At 43.1% G+C, this 22,175-nt stretch overlaps 1 protein-coding gene across 4 annotated transcripts in view; it reads left to right on the top strand.

Annotated features, from left to right (window-relative positions):
- The first annotated feature begins 930 nt into the window (after window positions 1–930).
- Window positions 931–22,175, top strand: part of MECP2 (methyl-CpG binding protein 2) — a 59,778-nt gene continuing 38,533 nt past the window's right edge. For 2 of the 4 annotated variants that reach the window (XM_035711416.2, XM_035711414.2), the window contains exon 1: window positions 6,450–6,573. Coding sequence is in view for 2 of the 4 variants with exons in the window: in XM_025460584.3 (XP_025316369.2) it covers window positions 1,027–1,088 (62 nt within the window). In the remaining 2 variants the exon portion in view is untranslated. Of the gene's footprint in view, window positions 1,089–6,449; window positions 6,574–22,175 lie in introns of those variants that run through there. The other 2 variants (XM_035711413.2, XM_025460584.3) reach the window with 2 other exon arrangements.

Genomic DNA, 22,175 nt, shown 5'->3' with positions numbered 1-22,175 from the left:
TAAGCACAAAACCAGTATAAGGAGCGTTGGATGAGTTGGTTGATGGGTGGAATCAGAGTAAGGTTGCTTTGCGAAATAGTCCTGTCCTACACACCCCATCGGATAAAAGTTTTCTCATACTCTTAAATATTTTTCTGACACAGAATTGCTGCATCTTAGCTCCCAAGTCATCTCTTCTAGCAAGTCTTCCCTGTCCCCTCCTGGAAGAGCTAAGCGCCGCTCCCTTTGTGCTCCCACTGTCCCTTGTCCACACCTCTCCCGAACCATCTGATACAATAGTAACAGATCTCAGTACAGCCTGGGCACGCACTGTCTTCTCCCACCAGTTTCCCACCGAGGCCAGGGCTGCGATTTGTTATTTATTCCCCGACCCTAGGAGAGTGTGGCACACAGCAGGCTCGGCTGGAAGAATGCAATGGGTAGGCCCCTGAAATGAAGGTCCGTTGTCTGGAACGACGTCAGGCTCCAGGGCAGGCAACTTTCCTGCTTCCAGGGAAGGTGGGGATATCAGGGAAATGCAGGTGCGGTGCAACTCTTGTAGCAGTGTAGTTTGTGCGTTTGTGTACAGCGGGCCAACGGCCCGGGAGGGCCACGCAAAAAGACGTGCGGAGCCTAGGCCTTCACTTGCCCCAGCATCCGCAAGGGCCCATTAATCCTTAATATTCAAATTCCTCCTACTAAACCAGCCCCTCCGCGCCCTAGCCGCCTCTTTTCCCCAAATGACGGTCGATGGCAACCAATCGGCAGCGGGACAGGGTTGCCACCCCCTTTTCCCGAGCCGGAATGGACACAGGCTCCAGCCAATGGGTAGCGCCGTCGCCGAGACCCCGCCCCGCCCCGGCCGCCGCACCCAATGGCGGGAGGGCTCGCGGCGGCGCCGGGGGCGGGGCGCGGGCGCGCAGGTGCAGCAGCGCGCAGGCCGGCCGGGAGGGCGGGGCGCGACGTCGGCCGTGCGGGGTCTCGGCGTCGGCGGCGCGCGCGCTCCCTCCTCTCAGAGAGAGGGCTGTGGTAAAAGCCGTCCGGAAAATGGCCGCCGCCGCCGCTGCCGCGCCGAGCGGAGGAGGAGGAGGAGGCGAGGAGGAGAGACTGTGAGTGGGACCGCCGCGGCCGCGGGCGGGGACCCTTGCCGGGGGGCGGAGGGTAGGGGCGGGACGTGGCGCGGGAGGGGCCCGCGGGGTCGGGCGACACGGCTGGCGGATGGCGTCCCTCCTCTCTACCCTCCCCCTCCCGCCGCCGCCGGTGACGGCTCCCCCCTCGGCCCGTCACCCGCACTCGCGGTGACCGTCCTCGGCGCGATCTCCCAGGGCCGACTTCGCCTGGCGCCCCCCTCCCTCCCTCCCGCCTCCGGCGCGCATCCCGGCCCCCGGCCCCGCGGGCGCCCCTGTCGCCGGGGTTTTGCCTGTCGGGGCTGCGCGCGCGTCGTGCCCTTCTCGGGGCTTCGGGCCCGCGGCGTCGTCGCGCGCCCGCCGCCCCGGCCTCTCCCTGGATCGCGCTCTCCCCTCTCCCTCCCTCGCGCGCCCCCTCTGCCGTTACTCGGCCCCCCCACCGGCGCGCGTGCGCAGTCCGCCTCCCGTCGGGAGAGTGCGCCACAAGGGCTCCTGCGCTCTCACCCCCATCTCCAGGCTTTGCCTCCCCCTCCTTCTCGCCCATTCCATGACTTTCTGCCCCCACTGCGAGCGACTCGGTCCACCATCTCCTTCCCCTTCTAGCAGGAACAAGTAGGTGGGAATTATTGTCCACCCACAAAAGGGACTAGACAGTGTGTTCCTGGTCCCACAACTCATCATAAAGAGGCGGTTATAGTTCCCAGCACGAACCTTAGGTAGGGGATTATGTGTCCGGGAGCACCGGAGGCTCTTCGGGGGGAGCGCGCCCCCAGGGTCTTTGGGGCGTTCCGTGGCCTCAGAATGTGAGCGCCCTCCCATCCTCCCCGCCCCCCTTCGCCGGAGATCTTCCAGTTACATAAGTGGAGTGGGACATAGTATGTAACCGGCTCCTATAGTCCTGGAGCGCGCCCTGCTCGAGATCATCATCACCAGATGGGGCAAGTTCATCGCATCGCTGTGGTTCCTGTCAATTGCCCCTGAAAGTTTATTTTCTCTTTAGTTTGGTTATAACGAATTACCCAAACTGAAACTCAGGTGACTTATGTGGGGTGGCAGTTATGTGGTTTTGCCCTGAACACTTCATGTCACCGTAAAGAGTCTAAAAAAAATTGCTTTCACAGAGGAGACCGTTTATGACCTTGTTAAGTGGACCCGAGGATGGGAAAGCTTGCTCTGGAATACCTACCTCTGTGGTGGTCGCCTGTGTTGTGAGTGTGTTCGTTGTGGATTGGTCACAGCAGAAATGGGCTCCACCACAAAAGTGATATTCCTGACTCATGGTCAGGCAGATGTGTGCTTCTGGTTCTTTTTCCAGGAACAGGAATGGACTCTGCAGAGCCATTCACACGTTGTGTCTCTGTTGTGCGGGATCAGTACCCCAAATTGTGAGATGGTAGGATCGAATTCTCAGGGGGGTGGTTGGTGTCGGTGGAAGCAAATCTAGCAGCGCGTGATGCCAAGTGGCTTAGACTTTGGAAGACTCTCACAAGTTTTAAATGTTTTGTTATACTAGAAAAATGAAGCTTATTCGTGCCGAGATAGTAAAATTCAGTGTTCTTAATAGGCAATTATTACTTGAGAAATGTATGTAGCATGGCCAGAATTTTCATGTGGATCTTAGCGATTTCAGTTAACAACAAGATTAAGCTGACCTCTTGGGTCTTTTGAAATATGCTAGATCCCTACTTAAAATAAAAAATGGTGTGTAAGATTCTTAGGTCTTTTAGAAATTTCTACCAGGGATTTAGGGAATAGGCTTATTTATGGGCTTTTTATGACTTCTGTTTCAAATGCCAGTCAGGAAGCCCAGGAAACACTTGCTTTTTTATTTTCTTACCTGGACACAGGAGAACCTTAAGGGGCATAATCAGTGTAGTAGAGTACAGTTGGTTAAATAAGTTGCCGCAGATACCCATTTGTGGCAGCCTGGTGGCAGATCACTGAGGTACATTCCTATCCAGACACAGATGCACAAGCCTTACTTGACAGAGATTCCAAGGTTTGTGCATCCGAGCCTATGACATGACAGGACGAGGACTCTGCTTCATTTTGCATCATTGGCAATGCATTTGCCTCCTCCGGTGCCCCACTAGTTACTTGTTCATCATACCTCTAGCCTTTTAAACAAGCAGCTTCCAGAATATAGTTTCTCTGAAAAGTGCCTGTTGTCATCTGAAGTCAGTATGTTCTAACAGCTTGAAGAAAGCTACAGCTTTCTTGCTATTACGGGCCTATCACACCGTCCTATTTCTTGTTATAAATGCACTTGGAATGCTTTAACCTACAGTACCAGGTCTTTATTTCACCTGATAGAGCATGATGCAGTCAAACTCGACTCTTGACGTTTGTGCTGTTTACGTATTGGGAGGTTAGGATACAATTTTGTATTCTACTTGCAGTTTCCAGCTGGAGTCATTGTTTCCCGTTTACCCTGCTTCTGTGTGGCCAGAGCAAGAGGGGTGGAGAAGCAAATTGTGGAGCTGACAAAAAGAAACTGTGGAGTTTGGCTAGATAAGTCCAATATGATGTTGCTACCACCCAAATCCTCCTTCCCCGATGTGGGCATTGAATGAGAAGCTTGCTTCTTTAACTTGAAATAGTGAGGAGCAGAAGCAAAATTGTTAGTTCCTTACTCCAGTTCAGTTTCCACCGCTAATGTACCTGCCTGGGACTATTTGCATGGTAAATGATGTGTCCTGGAACCTGTAATCTTTTATAAAAGCGAATTATCAGTGGAAATCTTTTAATTGTCTAAGGGCAGTTTGTTGCCAGGCTACCCGAGTTATCTATGAGGAGGAGAGAATCGTAGAAAATCTTTGACATCTGTAGTAACTATAGTTGACCTTTGAACGATGCGAGGATTAGGCGCCCCGACCTCTCACCCCCTTGCAGTTGAAAATCCACGCGTAACTTTTGACTCCCCCCAATTTAAGTACTAATAGCCTACTGTTGACCGAAAGCCTTATTATTAACATGACTAGTAGATTAACGCATGTTGTACGTTATATGTAATATATATTGTATTCTTACAGTAAACACAATAAGAAAGATGTTATTAAGAAAATTATAAAGACGAGGGATCCCTGGGTGGCGCAGCGGTTTGGCGCCTGCCTTTGGCCCAGGGCGCGATCCTGGAGACCCGGGATCGAATCCCACATCAGGCTCCCGGTGCATGGAGCCTGCTTCTCCCTCTGCCTATGTCTCTGCCTCTCTCTCTCTGTCTCTCTGTGACTATCATAAATAAACAAAAAAAAATAAAAAAAAAAAAAGAAAATTATAAAGACGAGAAAATACATTTACAGTACTGTACTGAAAAAAATCAGCATATAAATGGACCCGCACAATTCAAATCTGTGTTGTTCAAGGATCAACTGTAGTTTTTAAGCACATGGGGTGGAGGGGTGGAGGGAACACAGTCCTAGACTGGTGGCGAGTTCCAGGGAGTGCAGCAGGACACCTGCTTGTTTTCACCACCCTCTGCTGTGGTGACATGCATGCAGACCAGCCTCGTGTGGCTGGCAGACACAATCTTTTTTTCTTGGGTGTAGAGCATTATTGCTGCTTCAGTGGAAGGACCTAGTCCTCAATTCTTCTATACCAGCTTTCTCCAGTCAGATTGCTGTTGTCACCACTGTGACCACTATGCCTTTACCTCACTTCCCGTAGGACAGATGTGAATGGGTTCTTCCTTGGGCTCACTTACACAAAACTTGTGCTCTTCTGCCGTTATCTGTTCTCTTCTGCCTTTTTCTTGCAAGGAACCTTTTCCTATTGAAGTCTTGATTTGCATGCCATTACTTAAATACCATTTTTGATGGTAGGTATGGTGTTGGGGGGGAACTGAGTGGGAGTGGGAATTTGGTGGCAGGCAGGGCATCCCCACTCCCACATCAGAGGAGGGGTGGCCATTCTACTCCAGAATAAAGCCTTGGCCTTTATAACTTCTTCAGGGCACAGGCACACTTATGTTGGATCTGCTAGCATATGAAGGGGTCCTCACCATGGCTGTTTTTGCAGTTACTGCGGGTGTCTGAACTCTAGGGAGCAAGCCTTAGGAAGGGTTCACTTGTCTTCCTTGCCTAGGATCTCAGGGGCATCATATATATGGACCTGCAAATTACTGCTTTATTGGGTTTTCACTTAACTGCTTTCATTTGCTGGCTCTTTTTTTTTTTTTTTTCATGAAATCTTGAGTTAATCAAAGATCTTAAAATTTCAGAGCTGGAAGGAACCTTAGTCCAATTCCCTCAGTTTACAAGTAAAAAACAAACCGTGGCTGTGAGAAGTTGTAGCTTTGCCAGGGCCTCCCAGCCAGGATACCGGTTTGATTTTTATTATATAGCTGAGTAGTACTGTTACTTTGACTTCTGGATTTCAAAGCATTCTCTGACTCGATTATTTAAGGGAATTGTAAGGCCTCACCGCACCTGAATAGATAATTCTGGGTAGCATCCTGGTAGTTATGGACCATCTGTAAAAGACTTGGTTGGTGTTGCCGTTCCTTTGGGTTTAATTACATGAGTAATGATTTGTGTGAATAGTCTCTAAATTGTATACTTTAGGCTTTTTTAGTCTAAAGGTAAAAGTGCTGTTCTTGGGCCAGCAGGCTAACCAGAGATTAGCTAATATGGGGCAGTTTAGGTTTTTTAACAAGGAAATGATGTTATCTTGATGAAAAAAATGTAATGACAAAAGTCTTTGAACGTATTCAAAAGCAAAAGAGGAAACTATCAAACTTATAACTTAGTTTGTTGAACATTGTGATTTAACTGATCTGAGAGGCTTAAAAGTGATTGCTCTGAAACAGACTTGCATGTATTGGAGGAGGGCTTTGGATCCCCCAGGGCATTTGGTTTCTGTTGGTGCTGCTTTTTTCCCCCTCTCTCTCAGGGTTAAAGCTCCTTTGAGTGATGTTACAGCAGCTCATCTCAAATTCAGCTGCTTGAAAAAGAAGGGAGACTTTGCCTCTGGATTTCACGTGTTCTTTTTGGGATGACATTTTGATGTCACATGTTCTCTTGAACATGTATTCTCTCCCTGAGTATTTCTGTATGACATAGTGCAGGAAATACTTACCACTAACAGTTGCTTTATAGTGTCAAAGTGTCCCTCAGAGGTGTCAAGACTTGTGATAGTGTCGATTCTAACACACATGAATCTTTATTTTAGTATTGTGTGTTATGTGCTAGTAATTTGTGGTTTATCCTTCGTTTCTATTAGGTAAGCTGGGAAATAGCATAGCACTTTGTCTATATGTTTATCTTCAAAATGTCCCAAATAGCCCTGGGAAAAAGGTCGTGCAGCACAATGGGGGCTTTCAACTTACGATTTTCTTTGTTTTAGGCTCCATAAAAATACAGACTCACCAGTTCCTGCTTTGATGTGACATGTGACTCCCCAGAATACATCTTGCTTCTGTAGACCAGCTCCAACAGGATTCCATGGTAGCTGGAATGTTAGGGCTCAGGTAAGTAACCTTCCTTTTTTTTTTTTTAGTATATGTCCTGGTTTGGCCATCTGTTTTTAAAAAAAAAAAAAAAAGGAAAAAAAAAACAAGATGTACTACTCTTGGACAGTATAAAAGTACCCCAAAGACTAAAGATATAACTGTGCCAAACTGTGCCATATAATAAAAAAAAGTCACTTCCCTGAGCCCTGAAAGGTCAGTTTGGGTAGGGTTACTTGGTAGCCACAGCGTGATCTGGGGGCGGGCGTCAGATTAGAGCCGGAACTGGTGATCTGCAACTTCAGTTCACCTTGAAGCAGGTCAGCTGAGCTGAGAGCCGCTTTGACTGAGCTCTTCACCTGCCACTGCTGCTGTTGCCTAGCGGTCTTCAGCATGGTGCTCTGTTTGCTTTGGTTTTGGGTAAATGACTTCCTGGTCAATGTTAGTGAGCAGTGGTAAGACATTTTCAGATATGGGAACTGGTGTGTGGTCCCCTAGAAGGATGGCCTCCTGAAAGCTGTCTCAGAACAGCTGAGCCCATGGCTGATGGCTGTGCTTGCTACTCTCCTCCCATGGGAAGTACAGAGAGCACCCAGACACAGATCTGACTCTAGAGCAGAATGGATGCCTTTCGAAAAGCTGAGGATCCGAGCCATATGAGGTCTGACACTCAGGTGCTCTATAAGCCACACTTTTGGCTACTTTGCTGCCATTGTGTGGACTTTAATTTTGTAAAAATGAGTGGTTCCCTAATTTCTCAACAGTCAGGCTCAATATCTCAAGCTTTTTTAAAATCAGTGGTCATTCCACATTTGATGTTTTGACACCTGGATTTCAAACATTTCATGTGGTAAGGCGGAACATACTCCTTGAATTTTCTCAGTCCTCTTCCTAAGAAAAAATGTGAGTTGACACTTATGCTGCCATTGCGATTCCAGCGGAGACCCGCAAGTAGCACTTTGTTGTGTCTCTCTGGTGGTTCCTGAGACCTCGGTCTAAAGCTTTGTGGACATCCATGACATAGCCTGTTAGGGGACTATGTGAGGGGCAGGGTTTGGGGAAAGGAGAAGAGAAGGTGTGGAAGGAAGTGAAGAGCACTGCACTGCCTCCGAGTCCCAAATTTGGTTCCAGTCCTGATCCTGTGACTCAAATTGTCATTTCTCCTTTATTGCTGCGGGGTGTACTCTGGGCCCTGCTGACAGGACGTTCTTTGTACACCACGTATTTATGCTGGTGGGAGTTGTGTGGCTGGTGCTTTGTGCATTGTCTCAGAAATTGTGTGGACTAAATGTAATATGGGTAGTGAATGGGTTTCTTCTGGTAGATGTTAGGCCTGGGGGTGGTTTATGTTTTTAATAGTCTTTTTCTCAGATTATGAATGGATTTTATAAAACAGGCAGTGGTCACTCTACATAGTTTCTTCTAAGAAATGTAGAAAGGAAGAGATGTTTAAAAACGTATCTATTACTTATGAGTGGAAAAGACCCAGCCATTTGAGCTTCAAGGAGCATTGAGGGGAATTCTCCAAGGACAGGACCTGTCTTTAGTAAATAAGTGTTGGATATCTTACTCTTCTTTTTTTAAGGAATTATAAAAATAAAAATAATGCATGCTTTTATAGAAAACAAACCATTTTAAAGTATACCATGTAAAAAGGTGAAAGCTCCCCATTACTCTCTGTCCTCACTGCCCACCCAGAGCAACCACTATTAATGTAGATACTTCTGAATCTTCTCAGACTATACAAATATGCATTTTTTGTGTTTTTAACAAACCAAGGATGGTATTACACATAATCTGCATCTGTCCATGTCATGTGTTTTTCTCTGCCTCATTTCTGTTAAACGGCAATGTGATCTGGTGCTGACTTATTGTCATGCATTGTCCCCCTATTGGCTTTCCCAGTGGTTCACTATTAAAAGATGCTACTGGATTGAATTTCCTCACGTGCCAGTCTTTTTGAAGAACAGCTGTCTAAACCTGGAATTGCTGATGGGTACCACCACATCGCCTTCCAAAATGTCTCAGTTCCCACAACAGTCTGAGAAAGTGGCACTTCCCATACCCTCCAGAATTGGATGCCCATCTTTTCAATTTGTGCTCCTTGGGTTATTACTGAGGCTGGACCTCAGTAATCATCAGCCGTTTGTATTTGGTCTTTGTGAATTGCTTGCCTGTTGATGTCCTGCATTCATTCTTCCATCAGGATATTTTTTTAAGTTGATTTGTAAGAACTTATAATGTATTAAGGATATTCTTTGTCATCATGCAGATGTTTTTCCTACCTTATCATATAATTTTGATTCTGCCTCTCTTTTTGATGTATGAGATTTCTGTTATTATTTTTTTCTTTGGCTTTTATACTTAGAAAGTCCTTTCCTACTTTAAGAACATGTTAATAATAAAAAAAAAAAAAAAAAAAAAAAAAAAAGAACATGTTAATATTCATCTATATGTTTTTCTTCCTAAAAAAACTTGATGTACTATATTGATATATACAAAAGAATCTTATAGGTAAGTTGTCCTGTGTTTTTCATATGGTTATAATGCCTGTTTTTGTATTGAACTTTGAGTAGGGATGAGGTCTAGAGCCCATTTAGCCAGTTGTGTCATAGCCATTTGGTGATTCAGTCATCTGGTCTTCACCTTTATCATAATGTTGACTTCAAGTAAGCAAAGCATCTCTTCTTTTTTCTTTCTGAAGTTTTTCTTTGTGAGACTTGATGGCAAGCTGGTCAGCATATAACCATCTCTTCATTCACCCAACAAGTCCTTGAGCCCCTGATTCAAGGCAGGGCCAATGTTGGGCCCTGCAAGTGCTGCCTTCTCCTTGACTTGGGGCAGGGCTACAGAGGTTGCAGTGCCAGTGGCAGCAGCTACAGTGCTCATTCCAGAAGACTCAAGAAAATAGTGGATCTTCACAAAGTAGGTTTTGGATAAACTAGGAGGAATCCAGAGGGGTGTGTGTGTGTGTGTGTGTGTGTGTGTGTTAAATTCTAACACAGAAGTGAGAGCTTAGGGTAGACTGCAACATAAGCATCGTTTGTTTCCTAACTCATGTAATTGCAAGCTGATTTTTGTCTTGAATTATGATGAGGGCTTTTTGCTGTTAAAACAGTTCTATATTCAGCTAGCTCAGTTGTGATGGAATAAAAGTTGTGTACTGATAAAAATGGTAATTTACTTCTATGATGATTTTGAAGCATTTCTATAATAGCTCATAAAAATAAAGACAGGCTTTTGGTGATTATATTCTGAGGGAAAAAGTAATTTTTTTGCAACTTGCATCATTTAAATCTAATAAATAACCTTAAAACTGAAGTGGAATCCTGATTTGAATCGAAAAATATTTTTTACTTAGAGAAGGGATATAAATGACTTATGATTAAGGAAAAACCTTCTTATATAAGGCTGGGGTTTTTTAAATGAATTTTTAAAAATAGGTATATAGTACAGAATGAAAAAGGTTGTATAAGAGGTTATATGGTTAAAGAGCTCCTTGCCACCTTGTCCCCAAATATCCATTTCTCTCTCATTACCAGTTTCTTACTAATCTAGGTGTGTGTGTATGATGTATGTGTGTGTATGTACATGTGCCTGCGTGTAATTTTTTAAATTGTGGTAAAATATACATAACATAAAATTAGCATTTTATCCATTTTTAAATGTATACTTTTGTGACATTAAGGGCATTCTTGTGCAACTGTCTCCATTATGTGTTTCCATAACCCTTTTCATCTTGCAAAACTGGAACCATCTCCACTAAACCCTAACTCCCTATTCCCCCTCCCCCAGCAGCTACTCTTCTCCTTTCTGTTTCTATGAAATTAACTATTCTTAAAAAAAAAAGGAAAAAAGAAATTGTTCTAGATACCTCATATTATCTATTTTAGAATTGTGTTTATATATTTTGTGTGCATATATACATACAAACAAGGGTGTGTGTTTGTTTTGACACAAATGGTAAAATACCACGTACATTTCCAAAATGTGCTGTTTTATCAGTTTCTATAGAGCTAATACCATTCTTTTAAGGGTTTAGAAGAGATTTCTAGACGTCGGACTTGCCTGGGTCAAAGTGTATCTGCATTTTAAACTTAGATATTGCTAAATCAAAGGTGGCCTTTTAATTGCATAGTTTTAAAGAAAAGACTATGTATGAGTAGGTGAGCACAAAAATTTATGGCTGTGGTGCTATTTGTAGAGACTAGAGAGCCGTTAATTAATTAGGCTAGGAAGAAATAATTTTTAGCAGTTAGCATTAGAGACAAAACTTCAGAAGCTTCCATTTCATCAGATGTGACCTCATGTGAGCAGAGCCTGCGAGGCAGGACCCTTTACTTGACAAGGAGAACTTCAGCCAGTTCTCATCTGTGAACTTTGAAGAAAATGGAGCATTTTTATTTCGGTACTAAGTTGCACTGGCTCCTTGGGACTCAAAGTTGAAGAGTCTCCTGAAGCTGCTGGACCTTCTATCTTATTTGCATTTTAATATGCTTTTTAAAAGATGTTATTTATTTATCTATGAGAGACATGGAAAGAGAGGCAGAGACATATGCAGAGGGAGATGCGGAACTCGATCCCAGAACCCTGGGACCACGCCCTGAGCTGAAGGCAGATGCTCAACCGCTGAGCCACCCAGACGTCCCTGTATTGTAATATGCTTAAGGAATATCCTGGAAGTATTTGGGACTAGATTGCTGTTGCTTCATTTCTCTTTGATTCTTGTCCTCTTGATAGAGCAATACTTCATTAATTTACCATATACCAATTGAGTGTATATTCTGTGTCATTTACTGTACTAGATGCTACAAATTCCCCTCAGCTATCTTCAGGCATAAAGGAAGACACAGATAGGCAAACAGACTATTACTTTACAAGGGGCCAAATGTTATGATGGAAGAGTACCGACCACTGAAGGTGCACATAAATGTTAGAGGGGTCCCATCTAGACTTGGTAGTGAGGTCAGGGAAGAGACTTCTTTGAAAAGTGATCTCCAGGACTTGAACGATAAGGCAACATTAGCTAGTCCAGGAGAAGATATGAGTGGGGAAGAGACCAGCATGTATGTAGGCTCAGAGAAGAGAGAACTAATGGGCTGGGTCTGAGGAATCTGGAGTGTGGAGATGGGACAGGTGCAGCAAGCCAGGCCTGAGGGCTAGGAGCAATTTTGTTTACAGAGAGTGCTGGTAGGAAATCAGACACACCACACCCACTGTGCCAGATAGGTTCTGCTTTCCTTACACATTGTATCACATTCTGAAATGTTCCTGAGCCCCGGAGGCAATGAGAGGAGTTGTGGCTGTCCATCCTGTCCCCTTTCCATCCCATACTACTCCAGAGGCCCTCTGCCCCTGAACTGAGTTCCCACCCACCCATCAGGTCCCCAGGGCTCCCACTCCAGGTCTCTTTATGGAACCTTCCTTCCCTCCACTTCTGCCCCAGAAGACCCATGAGGAGAGGGCTTCCCCTTCTCCAACACACCTCATTCTCTTATACTTGATACTGAGGGGTGGGCAGGAGCTTGGGTGGTGTGAGAGTCACCTCTGATGCCAAACTCACTGCTTAGTTCTTTTGATTTTTATTTATTTATTTTTACCAAGACTTTCATGGTGAAGGAAGCAGTACATAAGCAAGCTCACTCTCTTGTCAAGGACCAGGTCCACCCTGATGAGCCACCATGGATGGCACCACTGTAATCCCCACAAGCCTGGGCCCAGGAAGTTGGATCAGAGCCCTCTTTGCCTCTTTGTACCTACCTACTTCTCTGCCCTCCCTTAGGGCATCCTGATGCTTCTGCCTTTGAGGTATTGCCTTCCCGCAGTCCTCCTTGCTGTCTTCCTCCCAAGCCTCTTCGCTCTGCTCTTGTGTTAGCAACTCAGGCGCTTTCTACTTGGACTTCAGAAATGTTAGCATTTTACCCTATTCACATCATTCTCCTTCTATGAAACTCCAGTGTGACGGCTTCAGTAAAATCCCAGGCCGTGGTTGCACTTGCTTGCCCTGCCTCCCTGAGGTAGCCAGTCCTCCAAAGGTAATGGGGATACTCTCCATGCAAGCTTTATGCTGTGTTACACATGATAATATATAACATTCAAAACTTGTTTTTACAAATATGCAGGAGGGTTTCCTACTCTGACATTCTATAACTTGTTCTTTTCACTCAGTACTTGGCTTTTGAGCTTATTCTGTATTGCTCCGTACAGACCTTCATTCAACATGTCTCCCTGTGCTGTAGAAACATCTTTACAACAGAAGCCCCACCAGAGCCCAGAGGGAGAATGGAATTTAGAGAAATGGGGATTGACATCTGGTTTATGTTTACATCTTTTGGTCCTATTAACCAAAAAGATATTTTTATTTCTTTGTTTGTGAAAGCTTTCTACAAAAAAAGGCATCCATTTTCTAGATTTATTAATAGGGCAGTCCAAAGGTTTTATTTTTAGATTTGAAAGAAAGCAAAGAAGGCTTCTGAGATTTGCACATTTCCCTTTGTTCCCATCTTCTTTGCAACATTCCACATTGCTGCTAAAACACGAACTTGAGCACTTTTAAGCACTAGCTGACTTTCTACGTGTGGATTGATTTTTTTTTAATATTTTATTTGAGAGAGAGAGAGCATAAATAAGCAGAAGCGGCAGAGGGAGAGGGAGAAGCAGGCTCACCACTGAGCAGGGAGCCTAACGTGGGGCCTGATATGGGGCCTGATCTGAGGACCCTGGGATCATGACCCGAGCTGAAGGTAGACTCTTAACTGACTGAGCCATCCAGGCGCCCCTACATCTGGATTATTTTTGAAAATATTAAAGTATTTTGTTTTTTGGGGGACTTTTAGCAGTACTTACGTTTTGATGTTACTTTGATGAGTTGTGTTTTAAATGAGTCTATACATATTTAAGAATATATTTTAAAAAATATGAATTTGTGTGTTTCTGTGTTTTTTAAACAGCAGAAGGTATCAGTCCATATAAAGTATTAATTTGCTCTAATATTTTCAGCTGTTTTTGGAATTATACTTGGCCAAAAAAACAAAAACAACAACAACAAAAAAAACAAATGTCTGCAGTTGTGACAGTTTGTCTTTTTGTTCTGCTTAACTCCAGAATAATTCTAGTGAATTTTTTTCTAGGCTCATAAGAACATAGAAATGATTAAAGTTGTCATAATACTTAAGGAGTTAGGGAAAGTTGAAAGTCTTTTTTTAAGTGGTCACCCTATAAAAAATGTAGCTTATAAGCAACTGTCTAAAATTTCTTAGATACTCTTCTAGATTAAGACAAAGAAAAATGTATTTGTTAAGCTATTTATTTTTTATTTTTTATTTATTTTTAATTTTTTTTATGTATTTATGATAGTCACACAGAGAGAGAGAGAGAGAGGCAGAGACACAGGCAGAGGGAGAAGCAGACTCCATGCACCGGGAGCCCGACATGGGATTCGATCCCCAGTCTCCAGGATCGCGCCCTGGGCCAAAGGCAGGTGCCAAACCGCTGCGCCACCCAGGGATCCCTATTTTTTAATTATAAAGCATCATTGCAGAAAATTTTGAAAATGCATATGGAAATCACTCTGGAAACTGTACCACATGGAGAAAACTGCTGTTACTCTTTGGTCTGTATCTTCCTAGACCAAGGATTCTATTCTGACTCATGGTTGAAAATCCATGGGTTCTGTGACCTTGGATGGGAAAAATACTTCATCTTGATGTTCACTAACCTCTCACTGAAAAATCAGTTTTCCTTCAATGAAAAATGTAGGCCACAGACCATGGTAGTATTAGGAGTACCGTGACTTTGTCACCAATAGAGATGAAAGATGCTTTTTTTAAAAAAAATTCTTATTAGATTTTCCTGTACTTTATTTTTTTATTAGATTTTATTTATTTATTTGACACAAAGAGAAAGGACACAAGCAGGGAAAGCAGGATAGGGAGAAGCAGGCTCCCTGCTCAGCAGGGAGCTGAGTATCAGGACCAGAATCATGACCTGAGCCGAAGGCAGATACTTAATCGACTGCGCCACCCAGGTGCCCAAAAGATACTTTCTTATTACATTATAGTTATAGATATTTCAGAAATATCATTTGTCCTCATCATGTTTCACACCTAGGGTAGTTATTAGACCTAGTTATTTAATGGTTTCCTAAAGAAGCACATATTCCTCTAGCACCCATTTCCACATATGTTGTTTTTTTTTAAAATATTTTTATTTATTTATTTTTATTTATTTATGATAGTCACACAGAGAGAGAGAGAGAGAGGCAGAGACATAGGCAGAGGGAGAAGCAGGCTCCATGCACCGGGAGCCCGACGTGGGATTCGATCCCGGGTCTCCAGGATCGCGCCCTGGGCCAAAGGCAGGCGCTAAACCGCTGCACCACCCAGGAATCCCCATCCACATATGTTGTTAATCAGTTTCTATGCATCTAATTTTATGCATTTCAAAACATTCTTCTGAGGAGGGTTCCAGAGAGCCCAAAGGGTCCATGGCAGAAAAAGGCTAAGAACACTTGTGTACATTATACCATGCAACTACAAACATTGATGCAGTTTAGTACTTGAGTAGTCAGTATGTGGGGAAAGAGCCTAAAGAAAGCCCTAGAGCAGGAGTGCAATAAAGGGAGACAAAGTAACATTTAAAGCTTACTTGAAAATATCCTATCAAATATTTTGATGAACACATTTAGTGTTTTGCAGAATCTGTGCAAAGTTTAATGCTACTAAATCTGTTTAAGAATACTTTTTTTTTTTTACAGAATGCCTGGATGGCTCAGCAGTTGAGTGTCTGCCTTTGGCTCAGGTCTTAATCCTGGGGTCATGGGATTGAGTCCCACATCAAGCTCCCCACAGGGGGCCTGCTTCTCTTTCTGCCTATGTCTCTGCCTCTCTCTCTCTCTCATAAATAAATGACATCAATCAGACATCTATCTGTAGATGTCACACTTATGGGCGATTCTTTGTTTTTTCTTACTTTTTATTTATTCATTCATGAGAAAGAGAGAGAGGCAGAGGGATGCGGGACTCAATCCCAGGACCCCAGGATCACACCCCAAGCCGAAGACAGTCTCTTAACCCCAGAGCCACCCAGGCGTCCCTGAGAAACAAAATCTTAAGCAGGCCCTGTGCACAGTGCAGAGCCCGACACGGGGCTTGATCTCAACCCTGAGATCATGACACCAGAGCTGAAATCAAGAGTTGATGCTCAACTGACTAAGCCACCCAGGTGCCCCTTTACACCAGCGTTTTTGATGAGCACATGACTTTTCATTGAAGTCCGTGCGCCTATTTAATTAGGGGCATATCCGTTGTTTATGTGTTTTCATTGCTCCAAATGACAGGTATGGATATGTGCTGATGATTCCACTCCGTGCCTGCATCTCTAGCCTCCCTCTTGAGCCCCACATTGAGTAGGCTCTTCAGTATTTCCGCCTGAGTTCCTCACAGACATTTCAAACTTAACAAGTCCCAGACAGTTCTCTTGCATCCCCCCCACCCTTCATATCTGCTTTTCTTGCTGTTTTTTTTTAAATCCCAGTACATAACATCAGTATCCATCCTGTTACCAATCCAGAATTCTATGAGTTGTCCTTTGATTCTACTCTTTCCTTTACCAGCAACTCCTGTGGGAATCTACATTCAAAATGTACCTCAGAGCCAACCACTTCTCACCACCTGTAATGCTAAGAACTCAGTCCAAGCCACAAGTCACCCCTCAATGGATGCAGCAGGACTTTGGGCGACATTGAGCAGCTTCCTCACTGACACTCATGAAACACCACACATTTCATAGGACTATTTGTTAAAGTGACACTCAATTCTAAATGATGGTATTGTTCCACATTTAGTAACTTCATCTGGCCAATACATTTCAGCTTAAGTACTGAATTCCTTGCTGCTCCATGCTGAAGGATCTGCAGTTCATCAGGCTGTCATCCAACCATTTATTCCACGATGGAGTTAGGCGTATACAGTACTTCAGGCCCTGTGGTAGGCAGGCTGTAGGATGATTGAGACATTTTGGTACCTTTCATCATAGAACTTCTGTTTGGAGAGAGAGACAGACTTCACGTAATTGACAAATAATTATGTAATTTCAGTAGGTTAAGTGCTCTGAAGAACAAGTGGTGGTGGTGGGGTGCTTACTATGATCATGAGTAATGGAGGAACAGTCCCACCTGGAAGGGATAAGGAAACCTGTGCTGAGGAGGCAATGTTGAAGCCGAGAATTGAGGGTGAAAAAAGTGGGCAAGATGGAGTGGAGAAGGGCTTTCCTAACTGAGAAGAGCCTTTGTGAAGGCCCCGAGCCTGGCGCATGAGAGAGCTTAGCGGTCTGAGGCACTTAAGAAGCCCTGTGTGGCTGGAGCAGAGCTGGGGAAGGGGGTGGCAGTAATGCAGGCAGACAGGTCAATGGGCTAGGTGCACTTTTTTTTTTTAAGATTTTACTGATTTTAGAGAGAGTGTGAGCATGCTCAAGCAGAGGGAAAGGGAGAAGGAGAGAAAAGATCTCAAGCAGACTGTGCTGAGCACAGAGCCCAGCACAGGGCTGGATCTCACCACATTGAGATAATGACCTGAGCGGGAATCAATCAAGAGTCAAATGCTTAACCAACTTAGCTACCCAGGTGCCCCGGTGGAGGATTTTTTATGTTAATGTCATAGCAGTAGGAAACTATTGAAGAGTTAGGTTGTTTGGGGTTGGAGTTTTTATCAAAATATTACAGCCACTTGATAACAATATAACTTGTCTCAAAACAGGTTATGGTGAAAACAGCAGCCTACCCCTTCCTCTTCCTGTTCCACTACCCAGATAGGACACCTTTTAACTGGTTCTACTTTCAGTTTCTTTGATGGTTACCTTCAAAATTAAGTCACATGCTTACACATCTTTCTTGATTTATACCAACCTTTGGGGAATTATATGAACTCCATGAAATGAAAGAGGATGTCTTAGTGTCTATCACCTCCCATGTTGAGACTCATATTTTCTCTGTAACTTCAACTATTAACATCAGCTTTAGTCTATATGGCACTTCTCTGTTAAGGTGAAGATGTGAATGACCCTGCTTTTTCTCCTACCTTTTCCCCACTTTTACTTCTAAAAGCTACACTTGACCATATCAGTTCTTAAATTTGTTAAGATTTGTGTTCTGCCCTACAACCACATCCAGTTAGCCATAGGTTAATTTTAAAGTTGAAAACCTATCGGAGTGCCTGAGTGGCTCAGTGGTTGAGCGTCTGCCTTTGGCTCAGGTTGTGATCCCGGGGTCCTAGGGATCAAGTCCTGCATCATGCTCCCTCTGGGGAGCCTGCTTTTCCTTCTGCCTGTACTTCTCCCTCTCTCTGTGTGTCTCTCATGAATGAATGAATTGAATGAATGAATGAGTGAATAAAATAAAATCTTTTTTAAATAAAATCTTTAAAAAAAGAAAGAAAGAAAACCTGTCAATGTCATTGACATTGTTACACATATGTAAATATTGTTTATCCTGAGGTCAAGTCACAAATGCTAGAATGACATTTCCTTTATAGGTCTGCAATCACAGTTGCTAGACCACTCAAAGGAGAGTGTGACCAAGCAAGGTAAATTGGATCCTCTTTTCTTAGACTCTGTCACCTGCTTAAAATCCTTGCCAGAATTAACCTGCTTTATATTTAGACCTTGGCTTTCTTATACAGGTCTTCCCACTGTTTCTGATTGCGTTTTGCTCTTTTTTAATAGTATTCCCTGATTTTGTTGTAAAATCTTTCCAGCCATGCTGTTTCTTTCTGCAGTTTTGTGTCATCATCTCCCCTTTCCCCCTCAGAGATTCCACTCAGAACTCTCTGTTCTCCTTCTGCAATCTGGATATTTATTCTCTAAGGTTGTACTTAGCTGCCACCTGGATCTTCCCTTCACTGAGCTCTTGGGTTGGAGCCCCAGAAGCCATGTCTTTTACATGGTTTACTCCTTGTTTTCTGGAATACACCTTTAAATAATTTACTAAGATAATGGTGTGTGTGGGCAATAAACTGTAGTGGACACTGTTATTACTTACCCACGTCCATTCCTTCTTTACCAATTCCTATCAAAACCCTGGTATGATTCACCTTTCTACCTTACCACCACCAGAATGGATCCTTAAGTCATTCCCCACATTGTATTCCCTTGGCAATTGTTATTGATCAAGGTTGGACTTACGGTCTCAGTTGGTCCATTCAGAATGAAGGGAAGAGCTTTGATGGTATATTCAGGGTAGACTCTCTTTCCTTCACTGGATATAAATCAGGAAAGTGCTGTTGGCAGCTCTGGTGTAACCTCAGGCTGAGGTACTACCAAGCTTGAGGACAGCACTTCCTCACCAAGGTTGGTGGAGCAGAGGGACAGGAGGAACCTGGTGTCTGCCCCAGCTCTGGGCTTCCAGTTATGTGAGAATATATTTTCTTATTGTGTAAGCCGGTTTGAGTTGGCTTTTCTGTTACTTGCAGCCAAAAGCATTATAAGAGACAAGTCTTCTGAGTCACTGCATGTCTGAAATGCTTTACTTATGCTCTTCTCGATTGAGCATAGGATTCACCCCTGATTTTGAAGGCACTACTTCCATTGTCTTCTAGTGTGCAAAGTCACTGATGAAAGAAACATCTGATGTTAATCTGATTGTGGTTCTTTGGTAGGTGGCCTTTTTTCTTCTTCCCTGGAAAATTTTTAGGATTTTTTTTTCTTCAGTGTCTTGAAATTTCAGGAGAATGTGTCTGGAATTGTGTCTTTTTCATTCATTGTACTGGGGTCATTCAGTCAAAATACTTTTTGTCTATTGTCAATTCTTTTAAAAAAATGTTTCATTTTTCCATTTTCTCTTTTTTTTATGGAGATTCCTTTTAGCTTAATTTTGGACTTCTTATATTGGTCCTCTGTCTTAATCTTCTCATATTTTCCTTTTGTTTTCTTTCACTCTGAATTTTGGAAGATCTCCTAGACTCTATTTCCATCCCTTCTGTTAAATTCTTTATTTCAGCCAAATCTTTTTCTCTACTTACTGTGAATCTTGTGTGCCCACTGCCTAGATTCAATAATTGTTAACATTTTGACATACTTGCTTGGTCTGTTTAGATATGTGCATTTTTATATCTTTTTGCTGACCATTTGCAAGGAATTTGTAGATATCATGACATTTCATCCCTAAGTACTTCAGCATACATCTCCTGAAAATAAGGACATTTTCCAATATAACACAATGCCCAGAGCACATCTAAGAACATTAACAGTTCTCTAATGTTATCATCAGACAGTCATTCTAAATTCTAATTTCTCCCAAATGATTCTTACCGCTGTTTGGGAAGAGGAAACTGGAAAGCGATTAAAATTTATACCTTACATTTGAGTATGTTTCTTTTTTCTCTTTTATTTTTTTAAATGTTTTTTTTTAATTTTATTTATTTATGATAGGCACACAGTGAGAGAGAGAGAGAGGCAGAGACACAGGCAGAGGGAGAAGCAGTCTCCATGCAAGGAGCCCGACGTGGGACTTGATCCCTGGTCTCCAGGATCAGGCCCTGGGCTGAAGGCGGCACTAAACCACTGAGCCACCTGGGCTGCCCTCCTTTTTCTCTTTTAATAAAAACAGCCCCACCCATTCCACCTGTGACATTGACTTTTTGAATCAACCTGCCCAGTTGTTTTACAGAAGGCTCATATTCTAAATGTGTCTCTTTTCCTGTTTCTCCCTTATAATTAATTATAAATGAAAGGTTAGATTAGAGGGCTTGCTTAGGTAAACATATTGGGCAAGATTATTTAGTGTTAGTATCAGATCAGGAGACACACACTGGATAGGTATCCTGTGGCTCCTGATGTTCTGTTTTACCATTTGGTTGAGGAAGCAGATGACTACCAGGTCTCTCCAGATGCAGCTGCACAATTTTCCTGTTGTAATTGATAAGTAATGTGTGGTATGATGCTTTGGCACCGTACAGAGGTTCTGTGGCCCAACAACCATTCACGCAATGATTTTAGCATTCATTGATGATCCTTTCTTGCTTTAATCTGTTATTTCACTGGGAATTAGAAAATGATGGATTTTCTGATTCTGTCACCTCTTCTACATTTAATATTGGCATGCTTCTGTAAAGAACTTTCCCTCAATCAAGTAAGGAAGAACTGTATTTCCTCCTAAAAAGATACCATAAGTACTAAATCTTTGCCTTTAATTACTAAATTAATTACTAAATTCCAAAGTAAGGAGTTGCTGTAATAGTCACCCTCAGATGGTGGCAAACTGTCTGCTGTTGTGTTTTCTCTTCTCTTTCATGTCATTGTGGACTCACAGATTTTTGTTTATTGAATGTTTTACAATTCAGCTATAGTCACTATTTTTTTATCCAATTATTCCAGATTTGGTCAATGAGAACCCCTTCATGCTGGCACCTGGGTCCTTTGGCATACTCTCATTAATGAATCTTTGAGTGATTCTTTGCTTTCTGGTACAGTAAGAAAGCATGTGTTCTTTTTCCATGTGTGCTTTTCCTGCCCCAGAACTGGTTCCAAGAGCTCTGATTCCTTTTAGTGGAGAATGGTATTTAGTAGCCAAGATTTGGGTGCTAGATGTGCTCGTTCTTACAGGGGTGACATTCTCTCTAGGTTCTCTCAGTGGATAAAGCTGCAAAATATACTGAAAAGGATTTTAAACTAATATTGGAAATTTAACATTTGAGGGCTTGTCTTTAACTTTTATTCTTTCATATCTTTTTCTTACACTGAAAATGTTGATTCATTTTTTAAGATTTATTTATTTGAGGGCAGCCCTGGTAGCTTAGCGGTTTAGCGCTGCCTTCAGCCCAGGGCGTGATCCTAGAGGCCCGGGATCGAGTCCCATGTTAGGCTCCCTGCATGGAGCCTGCTTCTCCCTCTGCCTGTCTGTCTGTCTGTCTCTCTCTCTCTCTCTCTCTGTCTCTAATAAACAGAAAAAAAAATTTTTTTGAAGATTTGAGAGAAAGAAAAAAAATTAAAAAAATAAAGATTTGAGAGAAAGAGACAGAGTGTACAAGTTGGGGGAGAGGTCGAGAGGGGGGAAGCAGACCCTGCTGAGCAAGGGAACCCGGCAATGCAGGACCTGATCTCAGGACCCCAAGATCATGATCTTACCCTAAACCAAGAGTTGGGTGCTTAACCAGCTAAGCCACACAAGCGCCCCAAAGATGTTGATTCTTAACATACTTGCTTTATCAAATAATATACATAAAATAGTTATAAAATTATAATACCAATATTACCACTAACCTGCAGTCTCAGTGATTGAAGAATCACAGGACAGAGTTCACAGCAACAACAGCAGCTGGAAACCAAGGACAGAAATCCTGGAAAGCAGATAGACACAGGCAGGGGGCCCAAATTTTTCATATAAACTTGACCAAATTCCAGCTATGGCAAAATAAATGAACAGAACTTCAGATGCCTCCCACCATAGGGGAAGATAGTTTGGAGTTTGAATTCTACCAATTTGACTGTCTGCTAAAATAAATTGGTACTGTTTATTGGACTATAACAGAATCCAAAATCTGTCAGTCTATCATTCACAATGTCTGGACATTTGAAAAATTGGAAAATGTGATCCTTACTCAGGAACCAGGGGTAAGCAAATTTTTTCTGTA

Source organism: Canis lupus, chromosome X, assembly GCF_003254725.2.
Source record: "Canis lupus dingo isolate Sandy chromosome X, ASM325472v2, whole genome shotgun sequence".
NCBI lineage: Eukaryota > Metazoa > Chordata > Mammalia > Carnivora > Canidae > Canis > Canis lupus.
Note: the sequence above shows the minus strand (reverse complement) of the source record. Positions and strands in the feature narration are given on the sequence as shown.